Below are 13,343 nucleotides of genomic sequence, written 5' to 3'. Positions count from 1 at the left end.
ACTGTATATGCAAAAATGTTTTTACAAAGACATATCCAATTCCATATAGTTCATAAAATATATGGATGTTTAGCTTCAAGAAAATGTCATTCCGCTTCTTTATCACTGCAGCCTGTCTTTAAATGACTGGCCATTCTGTCAGAAAAGCACTTGGTTGTCTTCCCAACATACATGAGTGAACAGGGACACATCAAAATCACAAACTCAGAATTACGTGTCATGATATTTAACGCTGAAATGCATGTCTGTTTTGTCCTACTTGATGTTTAAACAGAGGTTATATCACCTGCTACACTCATTTTTTTTATCTGGCACTTGGGTATAAATATGAGGTCGACTATATGCACGTTTTTCTATATCTACTATTGAAGTTTTTGATCTTCTTTGAAAGTCTGGAGAGTTCAACCCGTTTATGTGAATATATATATATATATATATATATATATATATATATATATATATATATATATATATATATATATCTATATCTATATATATATTGTATGCCTGTATGTGTGTGTATATATATGTATGTATGTTTTGTACAGAACAAAAAGACATTTGTCGGCGCTTATCCTTTACACTGCATATCTGTGGGTATCTAGCAAAATGAAAACATGAGCTATTAGTTCATATTTTGATCAAAGCAGTTGAGCCTGCATCCCAGCATCAATGGCACCTTATTATATGCAGGTCCTACACTGACCTATATGCTTTAAACACCATTAAAATGCAGTTAAAATCAAATGCACTCACCTCCCAGGTATAGGGGTCTACATCTAGCAAGGGCTGACTACCAAATCTACCTTAAATAGGGTTGATGGACAGCTGCTGTGACAATAAGGACATATTTTGAAACAAAACCAGAGAAAAAACAAGCCATATGCGTGTATATATATATATATATATATATATATATATATATATATAATGTGTGTGTGTGTGTGTCTCCTGTGCACTATGGAATGACAGATCTGTTTATAACAAACTTACATCCATTCATGATCTATTCATTTCTAAATCCCTCAACCTCCTCGCCATTACAGAAGCTTGGCTCACCTCCTCTGACACTACATCCCCTGCAGCTCTCTCCTATGCGAGACTCTCCCATAGCCACATCCCAGACCCGGAAACAGACAAGGTGGTGGAGTAGGCATTCTACTCTCTCCAAGCTGCACCTTCCAAGTCATACCCTCTGAATCCCACCATCTCATGCTCTTCCTTTGAAGTCCACACTATTTGTCTATTTTATCCTCTCCACCTTCGTGTTGCTGTCATTTATTGCCCCCAGGTCCAGTTTCCCAATTCCTTGACAACTTTGCGGCCTGGCTCACTTATTTTCTATCCTTTGACCTGACTACACTCATACTAGGTGATTTCAACATTCCCATTGATAATCCCACTCTTTATTCTGCCACTAAACTTCTTTCTCTTACTTCTTCCTTTGGTCTCTCCCAATGAACCTCATCTCCTACTCATGGGCACTCCCTTCACCTTTTTTTCTCCCACTACTGCTCCACTTCTAGTTTCTCCAATTTAGCATTCCCACTCTCTGACCAAAACCTCCTTTCCTTCAGCCTCACCTTAACTCATGCCCTTTCCCTTGCAACCAAATACACATGTACACAACAAAGCCTAAGTACTGTTAACCCAATCCATTTCTCATTTTCAAACAGCTATTTTCTTCAATAACTGCATTATCCTGTCCTAATCAGGCTGCCTCTTTCTATAACAAAACACTCACTTCAGACCTAGACAATGCAGCTCCAGCTACTACATATAGTCTCCGACGATCCAAAACCCAGCCATGACACAACAAACAGACCCGCTACCTGCAAAAGGATTCCCGCACTGCAGAGCGCCACTGGAGGAAATCTCGTTCCTGTTCCAATTTACTCCTCTATAAATTCATCCTTTCATCTTACAGCACTGTCCTTTCAATTGCCAAGCAAACATTCTTAATATCTCTAATATCCACCCAGTCTTCTAACCCACGTTGCCAGTTTGCCACCTTCAACACGCTACTCTGCCCACCATGCACCACCTCCTCCGTCCTCCCTCACACCCCATGATTTTGCCACCTATTTCAAAGACAAAATTGATACCATTCAACAAAATATTTCCTCATGCTAAATTCCGCTCACTCTGCCCACCTTTACCTACACTTCCCAATCCACTCGTAATTCATTCTCCCCAGTAACTGAAGACGAAGTCTCTGCACTCATCATCTCACCCTACAACCCGTCCATTCAAACCCGTTCCCTCCCAACTACTCCGATCCCTCTCCTCCACTGCATGCTCACCTCTAACTCACCTCTTCATCCTGTGTCTCTCTACTGGCACATTTCCATCCTCCTTTAAACATGCATTCATCTCACCTATTCTAAAGAAACCATCTCTTGATCCAGCCTCCCTCTCTCCAACTACCGTCCTATTTCTCTCCTCCCCTTTGCCTCCAAACCACTCAAGCGATTAGTGTAGAACGCCTGTCTCACTTTCTCTCTTCTCATTCCATTCTCGACTCTCTGCAGTCAGGCTTTCCGACCCCAACATTCCACTGAAACTGCTCTCACAATAGTGACCAATGATCTACTTACTGCAATATCTAATACTCATTCTCTTGGACCTCTCTGCTGTTTTTGATACTTTGATCACCCTCTTCTCCTACACACCCTTCACTCCATTGGCCTTTGTGACACAGTTCTTTTCTGGTTCATTTCCTACCTATTGAACCGCTCCTTTAGTGTTTCTACCTCTGGCACATCCTCTCCTCCACTTCCAGTATCTGTTGGGGTCCCACAAGGCTCTGTTCTTAGCCCTTTCCTTTTTTTTATTGTACACCTCTTCTCTTGGGGCACTAATTCGCTCATTCAGCTTCCAATACCACTTCTATGGTGATGACACCCAAATCTATATCTTTTCTCCTGACCTCTATCCTTCCGTACTATCTCGTGTAACCAACTGTCTTTCTGCTATCTCCACATGGATGTCCCAACGCTACCTAAAGTTCAACATATCCAAAACAGAGCTTATCATCTTCCCTCCTGCCTGAGTCACCACCTGCCCTCAAATCTCCCTTACTGTTAATAACACCACTGTCACGAACGCCCAGCCTTTTCCAGATATAGCAATCTGAACAGCTGGCTATGACTGGCGTCACCTAAGTCACTTAGCAATAAATACACCTTTTCTGCCACCACAAAGGATTTATTATGGTGTCCTTACAGTCACCAGAACCACTTATTAATGTTTCACACTTAAATCACATACACATGTAGCATGAAGCCTCCCTGTGCTTCGTAAATTCACATAGAATCACGGAGAATACACTAGATTAAATTTATTTAATCTGAAAAATATTTCCAAGGCTTATTTACAAAAATTAATAACAAGACATACAATATGTTACACAAATGAGTTTCAGAAAATAAAAAAGGAAATTAAATCAGAGTTACTACTTACTAGTTAAAACCTGGTGTGTGAGGGAACACAATTGATTAAAATGAGACATTTCAGTCTTGATAGACCCCTCATGAAAATGCACAATCTGATGTCTAAAGCAGAAGATTTTAAACCCTTTTTCCACATAGTTCTCACCCCCCAGCTTTGGAGTTTAGCTGTCGAAGAACAGATTGATATCCGAAATGTCACAGGTCTTTTTGAAGGGAGCTAGGGATGTCCTGAGATCGGAATGTTCACATGACCTGATTTCCCACCTTTGCTCATTCTGCTTGGATACCTAGATGGGTTACAACTTTGGGGCTTCAAACTCCTCCAAGACCCTTATCTATCCAGGGCTGGCTAGTTGCAGAACATTAATGACACTTGCATAAGTTCAAACTCATGTCATCTAGCAAAGCACACATTGAGATTACATTACAAAGTTACATACAATATACATTGCCATACATAATTTCAACAGAAAATAACAATCAGTCATTAGATATACTACATAATCATCACAACCACAATTTCCTCAATCTCCCAAGCCCGCTGCCTGCACACTTGACTCCGTCTGCTTTATTCCTCACATCCAGACTCTCTCCAAGTCCTGTCAACTCCACCTTAAAAACATTTATAGAATGCGTCCCTTTCTTACTCAACATGCTACCAAAACTCTTATCCATTCTCTCATCATCTCCCGTCTTGACTATTGCAACCTCCTGCTATCTCGCATTCCTGACACCCATATATCCACACTTCAATCCATCCTAAATGCTGCTGCAAGACTGATCTTCCTCTCTCACCGCTTCACATCTGCTGCACCACTTTACAAGTCCCTATTCTGTCTCCCTGTTTTCTCCAGAATCAAATTCAAGTTACTCACCCTTGCCTACAAAGCATTCAACAAGTCATTCATCCTTACCTACAAAGCCCTTAACAAGTCATTCACCCTTACCTACAAAGCCCTCAGTTACACTGCCCCTGGATACATCTCAAATCTCATATTAAAATACTCTCTCTCCCACCCTCTTAGATCTACCTCTGACCTGTGCCTTGTCTTGTATCTGGTAACCACATCTCCCAGCTACAACTCTTCTCCTGTGTTGCTTCCCACTTATGGAATTCCCTACCACACTCATTTAGACTTTCCCATAGCCTTCAAATCTTTAGATGCTCTTTGAAAACCCATTTCTTCTTTAGAGGTTACCTTATCCTTATTAACACTATTCACACTAATGCACCTTCACAACTATACAAATCTCCACTCTGAAACACAGTTACTCCTCTTATTTCAGCTGTGCCCTCTTCCACATAGAATGTAAGCTCTCTAATATATATAGGTATATTAGAATGTGTAGTGGTAACAAATGGCAGGGGATTCACAACACAAAGAGATTACTATTCAACCCTACTTGTCCCATGTCCCAAGCACAGGGACCAAGTCCAGTGTCCTTCTGTTTTTGGCAGGTACACAAAGTAGCCATGTCAGTATAGATTTCTACGAATCAAGTAGTAAGCACAATCCTCTGATTAGCGCAGAACAGATCAGATCTCTTCTGGCAAGAGATAGAGGCAGACAGATGCAGCAGCATGCGCTCTCTATAAAGAACCAAAAGCAGTCTCCACCACTGCCATCCATTCAAATAAGATATCAAAATCCTGAACCAATCCTAGTGGATGTTGAAGCACTGTAACCAATCTGGCTGCATTGAGTCAATCAATACAGACTAGATTTGACTGAGCCAATTTGAAAATCTCTATGATCATGTCCAGTTCAGTTCGGGTTGGGTATGATTTTTCGAGTACCACAACCCCGACGATGACGTTACCTACAAAGAAACACAGATTAGGCAAAAAAACTACATCAGTATACACAGACTTACTTAGAAAGCGACGCTGCAGATTCCAAGGGGTGGATGATGCTGACCGCAACTAATTCCGATGAGAGACCTCTCCGGTACTTGACTTCCGCGTCACTGAGCACTGTGACCTAGGTAACTGTTCATTTAAAGCAGTAATGTCAGGACCGCGCAGTTTAAGTGTTTCATAAACCATGCTTTCTAGGTAAGTCTGTGTATATCGATGTAGGTGTTTTGCCTAATCTGTGTTTCTTTAAAGTAACGTCGTTGTCGTGGTTGTGGTAATCGATTTTATGATTACCACCGTTCAGTTCTCCCATGAAGATTAAAGAGAGCAGGGGGTAAATATATCAAGCTGCAATTTTTTCGGCTATTTGAAGTGCAAAATCGCCATATGTATTAACCAGTGATTTTGACTTTCCTAAACCAATTTTTGGCGATTGGATCGATTTTAAAATGCCCTATCTCTCCCATGTTATAGTCAAACTCACTGGAGATTAAACACAAACTCACTCGAGTTCGAATTCAAAGTCACCATATACAACATGCTGCTTTCTATAGGCGAGATTTGAAAGCACATGTTAATATAACAGGAAGCATAATGAAAGTTTCAATAAACCATCTTTCCTTTCCCTACTCATGCCCTTACAATGGATTAATACCCTGATCACCTTATGTAGACAGGAAGGATTTTGCCCCACCTGGTCCCTATATAAGGCAGCTCCTCCTCTTCCTCAGTGTCTTTTCTTCCTGTCTCAGCGTGTGTAGCACAGGTAGTGTAGTGTTTTTTATTTTTGTTTTTTCTTTTATTCGAGGGGGGCTTACCTGAAAGGAGGTTTTGTTGCTTTCCTCTGTTGGCTGTTCTATGTGTCAGTTCAGTGGGACGAGTCCCTTCCTCACTTGTGTTGTGGAAGACTGCTGGCGGATGTGCACGCTATGGACGCGCGCAGGAGGAGACGAGCACGCACATGCACAGTGCGCTGTCGGGTGGACGGCAACGCTATTCCTCATTTACCTCACCTGTCAGGATGGAAACAGGTGTGGTAGTTAATCTGCTAAAAGGCTCACTTAGTTGATGTCAAAAGCAGGCACTGTGTTGAGCAGCTGAAGCCCATTTATGAGGCTTAGTGTTGGCTTGGTGTTTGATGCTGCAGGACCTAGCAGCTACCTGGATAAGTGCACTATGGACAAGGATCCCACCCCAAAAAAGCTGAAGGACACCCCAAGGTAAGCCCTTAGAAAGGGGTTTTTGTGTACTTCTAGGATAGGTTACTTAGTTCCTTTTTTCTATTGTTTACCGTACCTCTGTGGAGCTTGTGCAGGAAAAAGGAAATATAAACTGAAGAATTGTGTATGTGCTGCTTGTGATGGCAGGTTACCGAAAGATTGTACTGATCCGTTATGTTTGTCATGCACCCCGGAAACGGTAGAGGAGCCTGGCCACCCTAAACAATTTAAGTAATTCTTTTCATAGATGGTTAAAATGATGCAAGAGTTTCAGACCCCAGAACAGAGAACAATAAGGGACTGGATCCCTATAGCAGAAGATATGGAGGAAATGAGGCCAGGACCGTCCTCTGAAACATTCAGTTCTGCTCAGGAATGGGATTCAGAGTCAGATAGTAAGGCTGGAGTGAAAGAGGATTTCAATTAAATAGGATGTTTAATTTGGATACTGTGAATGTTATACTTAAGCATATTAACAAATCTTTAGGTATTGAGGAGCCAACTGTGCCAATCAAACCACACGTTGCATTGTTTTCAGAGCACCAAGTAAAGTCTAGAGTGTTTCATACGCATAAGGTGATTAAAGACTTGAGTGCTAAAGAATGTTAGGCCTTAGACAAGAGTCATCCTAACATGGGGAGACTAAATCGCATGTACCCTTTTCAGGATGAGGATGTGCTGAAATGGTGTTCGGTGCTAAGGTGGATTCAGCGATAGCTCGCTTATCCTCAAGGACCACTCTCCCGTGGGATGATGGGGGTCCATTAAAAGTTATGGCTAGCAGAATGGAGACACATCTCATCAGGCATAACCCTAAAGTCTGGGATAGCCATGGCTTCGGTAACTAGAGCCCTGAGGCTGTGGGTCATTGCTCTACATACAGACATTGAGGATGAGATAAATAGTTTGTATCTTTTTAATCCTTAGAGGTTGTGCAGAAAAGCATTGATTTCTTGTGTGAAGCTTCGTTGGATATGATTGTTTTCTCTTCCAGGAGCATGACCTCGGCGGTTGTAGCAAGAAGGGCGCTCTGGCTACGTCCATGGGAGACAGATCATCAATCCAAAAGCCGTCTGACAACGCTTTCATATGAAGGCAGTTTCTTGTTTGGTGAAAAACTGGATAATCTAATGCAGAGACTTGCAAATGGCAATGCTAATTGTCTTCCACAGGACAGAAAGGTGAGACGTTTTCTCTCTTATTCTCCAAAACAACAGTAAAGGGAGGCCTGTGCCTATAGGCCATTGAGACATTATTCTAGATATCAAGATAATATGGCAAGACAGTCCTTTCGGCCCTTCAGACCAAAAAGGGGAAAACAAGGAAAGCAAAGATCCCAATGACTATCTACAGATCCAGTCTCCACTAGCTCCAGTGGGCGGAAGGATATCACGCTTTACAAAAGTTTGGATTCAAACCACACAAGACAAATGAGTCCAGGAGATAGTCACCAAGGGCTATGCCATAGAATTCCATATCTACCCAGTAGGAAACAAATTTATTCAGTCAAGAAGTCCTTCGTCATTCTTATAACAGCAAGCATTGGAGGATAGCCTAAGAGGCCTGGTGAAAACAAAAGCTATCGTACCAGTACCGTCAAGTCAGGAAAACATGGGTTTCTATTCCAGACTGTTTCTTGTCCGGAAACCATCAGGTGCCTTCAGGACAGTACTAGATATAAGGGCACTCAACAGCTATGTGCGAGCAAACCATTTTCCGGATGGAATCTATCAATTCAATTCTCAAAGCAGTAGAAACAGGAGATTTTTTGACAGCAATAGACTTAAAGGATGCATATTTTCATATCCCGATTACATTCAGTCACCAGCAATTTATGAGATTTTGCATTCAAGGACGTCACTTTCAGTTCACTTGCCTCCCGTTTGGCCTTTCACGTCTCCAAGAACATTCACCAAGCTCCTTATAGTTCTCATAGCGGCACTCAGGGAAAGAGGAATGACTTTGTGGCTGTATCTGGACGATATTCTAGTTTCGGCAAAGTCAGAAGGAGCAGTCTTGGAGGTTACAGCCCAAGTAATCCAGTTTCTGCAACAGCACGGTTTGTTAGTCAATGTATTAAAAAGTCATCTGACACCGTCACAACAGCTTGTGTTTCTAGTGGTGCAAATAAATACAAAAACAGACAAAGTCTGCCTCTCTCAAGAAAGGACAGACAAAATCCAGTCCTTAGCGCACCAAGTTCAAATTCAACCTTGTGTGCCAGTGCAAACATTTCTGCGCCTCCTAGGAATGTTTTCCTCAACAATAGGAATCCTCCTGTGGGCAAGATGGCATATGAGAGATCTTCAAACAAACCTCTCTGCACAATGGGATCGTACAGTGGGGTCTCTAGACTCCAAAGTCAACCTCTCAAGACTGGCAAGGCAGTCCTTACGTTGGTGGCAGCTCCCAGGGTGATTCTCTCAGAACCAGACTGGTGTGTCCTTACCACAGACGCCAGTTCAGTAGGCTGGGGTGCTCACATGCAAGATGGTTACGCAGGGCACTTGGCGAGACGAAGAGAGATTTCTTCAGGGAAACATCTTGGAGATGAGAGCGGTCTGGCGTGCAGTCCAGCACTTCCAGCCTTATCTACGAACCAAGGATCTACGAGTGTTATTCGACAACAGGACTGTGGTAGCCTTCATAAACAAGCAAGATGGTACCAAGAGCAGGGCAATGCTGGCCGAAACAACTGCATTAATGGAATGGGCAGAGGTGAACTTGAAATCTCTCTCAGCCCTTCACATAGCAGGCAACTTCGTGGCAGACTACTTAAGCAGACACCAAGTCCACCCAGGAGAGTGGGAGCTGCACAAAGAAGTTTTTCAACTTATACAACGCAGATTTGGAATGCCACAGATAGACCTGATGGCCACAGGAAGCAATGCCAAGGTACCCCTCTTCCATTCCCGTCACAGAGACAACAGGACCCTAGGTATAGATGCCCTGTCAATGCAGTGGAACTTCAAGCTGGGGTATGTGTTTCCTCCCTTCCCAGTCATTCCTCAGGTACTCAGGATTAATTAAGGAAAGAAGGTGGAGGTGAGAGTAGTCGTCCCGGCGTGGCCGCCACGCCCTTGGTTAGCTGTAGCACGAAGAATGTTGCTGGAACATCCATGGCCATTGCCGGTCAGGCCAGATCTCATACATCAGGGTCTAGTTGTACATCCAAATCCAGACTCCCTTGGTTTAATGACGTGGAGACTGAGCAGCGATTACTGAAATCCAAAGGTGTCTCTAAATAAGTAATAGACATTCTAATTCAGGCCAGGAAAATAATTCCTCTATGATTTATTACAGAATTTGGAACAAATGCATTTGTTGGGCAGGGGACATGGCGAGGGATCACCTGTCTGCTAGTGTGCCGGATGTGCTAGAGTTTCTCAAATATGGTTTTGTTAAAGGACTAGCACCCGCTATGGTAAAGGTGCAAGTATCTGCTCTTAGCATCCTTCTTGATATCAAGCTATTATCTCAAGGTCTCATCTTCCTGTTTTTTCAAACATTGAAGAGGTTATGACCGAGACTGAAACCATTTTTAGCCCCTTGGGTCCTTTATATTGCCATGGATACCTTAACAACTTATCCTTTTGAACTTTTGCAAGACATATCTCTCAGGTGACTCACTCTGAAGCTGCTCTTTCTGGTGGCAATCACTTCGGCTTGTCGAATAGGGGACATACATGCATTATGGTGTTAAGAACCCTTTCTGAATATCTATGAAGATAAAGTAATTTTGAGTACGAATCGGATTATCTACCCAAGGTTGTATCTTCCTACCACATCAATCAAGGATTGATTCTGCCATCTCTACCCTCATGCCACTAATAGTGACGAAACACGTCTTCATACTCTAGATGTGGTGAAAGCTATATCTACTTACATTATCAAGACAAAGCAACTATTTGTACTTCCTGAAGGTCCTCGCAAAGGACATACCCCATCCAAACCCACATCTGCAAAGTGGATCAGAGAAGTGATTGCACAGGCCTACAGGGGCAAAGGGCGTGAAGTACCTAGGATACTGAAGGCGCATTCAACTAGGGCGGAAACGACCTCCTGGACACATAGAACCCATGCGTCGGCAACCGACATCTGTAAGGCAGCCGGATGGTCGTCGAGGCACACTTTTTCTAAGCATTATCTTCTTGATGTTTCAGTCTCTAATGAGACGCAGTTTGGGAGAAAGATTCTCCAGCAAGCGCTGTGAATAAATTTTCTGTTTGACCTTATTAAGTGTTGGTTTTATTGCCCTCCCGATTATTGTATTGCTTTGGTATATCCCATTGTAAGGGCTGCCATGGAGTAGGGAAAGGAAAATTGAGATTTATACTCACCGTTATTTCCTTTCCTTGAGATACTCCATGGCAGCCCTATATTTTTCCACCCTTGTTCTGATAGTTATTTTATTGGACGGCTTGGGATGTTACGAAAGATATTGAGCAAGAGGAGGAGCTGCCTTATATAGGGACCAGTTGGGGTAAAATTCTTCCTGTCTACACTTGCTGATCAGGGTATTAACCCATTATAAGGGGTGCCATGGAGTATCTCAAGGAAAGGAAATTAATGGTGAGTATAATTCTCAATTTTTTTGTTGTAGAGGAGGAAAAATGATTATGAATTTTCTTACAAGGGGCAATTTATTTTTAGAATAAATTATTGGGCCAAATGTAATTATAAATTAAATGTAAATGTGTTTTTTTTTTTAAAAAAAAAAATAAAATATATATATTGTTTTTTTTTTTTTTTTTTTTTATTCCCGTGGCTTATTATTTCATCAACAGTAGGGCAATATTTATATTTTTATAATATGGCAACACTTACAATTTTAAGATGGGGATACCATTAAAATTACATACTTGTGGCACTATAAGTGTCAGCATGCACATGGGCACTTGTAGTGCCACAATTCTGTACTTTAAATGGTGAAACCATCTGGAGAATGTTGAATCTGGCAGGATTGAAGCTTATTCAGCGACTGTCAGCACTTGGCAAATCATCTTTGTTCACATGAGGGCAGAATTAAAATTCTCCAGGCTGTAAATTGAGACCCAAGTGGGAAGAATGAGAGGAGTATTTCTGGAATCTGCTTGTTAGCAAAGGGAGCTTTCAGGCAAGACATTGTTTTAAAAAATGGAGTTCTCCTTTAATGTTCTGCATTAAGTCAAATCAAACTGGCATTATTTGTTTTTGACTAGTCTGCAAATATCAGCTAAGCAGGCCTGCCATGGAGCTTATTTAAGTACAGTTTTATATTTAAAAGGAGTGTGTGATGTTGTGGTTTGGAGGTTCTCACTGATCTGCCAACCATACGCATTTAGATTAAGGGTACTACTTATATGGATTTCCTCAATGTAATGACTCATGCAATGTAATGACAATGCGATGACTCACTAATACATGATCTCTGTTATCCATCAATTTTTCTTATAATTTTTTTTTACCCTTTCAAGTGTACTGTTTCTCACCTAACTATGTTCCTCTGCTTTTAGGAGACCAGACTTTGAGGATATGGGATGTGAAAACACCTGTATCTAAACTAGTCATCCCAGCTCATCAAGCAGAGATTTTAAGTTGTGATTGGTGCAAATATGACCAGGTAAGTTGTGTGTGTTAATCAATGAGTCACAGGTCTTTAGCAATAGTCTCTTATAATATTGTAGGGATTGCAGTCTAATGGTACATTGAAATAGCATCAAGGAATCATGTCTTGATCAAGGGCTTTCTTTATAGCCAACAGCTGTTTACCCTTTGCCTTCCATTATTGAAATCCTTCATACTTTCCAGGATTATTGTGATAACCCTTATTATTTATATTATGTCCTGTGGATTTTGAGATGAACATTTTAACATTTCATGTTTTTTTCCCAGTGTTTTTTACAAATTGAGGGAAAATATTAGGTGATATAGAAGATGGAAAGGGGATGGGGACAGGTGAAGGGGGAAGACAGTGAACATAATTTATAAACCTCTCTCCATGCTCGCTCTCATCATCTTGCTCCTCTCTCCATGCTCACTTTCATCTCCTCGCTCCTTCTGCGCTTGTTCACCTCTTATGACTCCCTGTGTGCCAACCGTCTGTTTGCCCTCCCTTTAGGATGTAAGCTCTTATGAGCAGGGCCCTCTTCCCTCCTGTCTTTTTACCTACTCTTCTGCTCCAACTTTACTATAATTGCTTTGCCTGGAGCCTCTGAATTAATGCTATTACCCGTTTAATGTTCTGTACTGTTTTTCCTGTATGGTCTATTGTTTGTATTGTTTACAGTGCTGCGGAAACCTTGTGGTGCCATATAAATAAATTATAATAATAATCAGAGGAGTATCACATCTTATTTTCATATACACACAATTTGCTGTGATCCCAAGAACTCTAGACTATGGTTCATTTACCATGGAGTTTGAGTATTTATCATTTAAAGCAATGATAATACTGTCAGGTCAGGGGAACCTTGTTGAGGTCAGTACCCTAGATCAACATATGGGGGGGGGATTCATTTTTTAGTTGATAAAGAAACAAAGCATTTGAACTGCACTATTTCCATAACAAAATTATAGTTAAGTTTAGCAATGCAAGACATGGGTAATTGTCACTTTAATAGCGCCAAAAATATATCCCATGCAGAGGTCACTGCTCTGCAAACTCATACTTGGATGCAGTAAGGAACTATGTGGAATTTAAACAATGTAGAGATTCCTCCTTTCAAATATTGTAGGTTAAGGTCAGTGCTAGTTGAGTTTGTGGGAGTAATGGTTGAGAAAGGGGCAATGAGGTGAATTTTTATGTGCTTTATAGAAGTCATTTTTTGGGTG

General features: G+C 41.5%; 1 protein-coding gene across 2 annotated transcripts in view; it reads left to right on the top strand.

The window, feature by feature from the left end:
* PEX7 (peroxisomal biogenesis factor 7) overlaps positions 1–13,343 on the top strand; it is a 199,157-nt gene that overhangs the window by 61,710 nt on the left and 124,104 nt on the right. For both annotated transcript variants that reach the window (XM_075203152.1, XM_075203151.1), the window contains exon 6: positions 12,026–12,132. In XM_075203152.1, the coding sequence (XP_075059253.1) occupies positions 12,026–12,132 (107 nt within the window). The remainder of the gene's footprint in view (positions 1–12,025; positions 12,133–13,343) is intronic.

This window comes from Mixophyes fleayi, chromosome 3 (assembly GCF_038048845.1).
Source record: "Mixophyes fleayi isolate aMixFle1 chromosome 3, aMixFle1.hap1, whole genome shotgun sequence".
In the NCBI taxonomy this organism is placed as follows: domain Eukaryota; kingdom Metazoa; phylum Chordata; class Amphibia; order Anura; family Limnodynastidae; genus Mixophyes; species Mixophyes fleayi.
The sequence above is the reverse complement of the archived record's forward strand: the minus strand, read 5'-3'. Positions and strand labels throughout refer to the sequence as shown.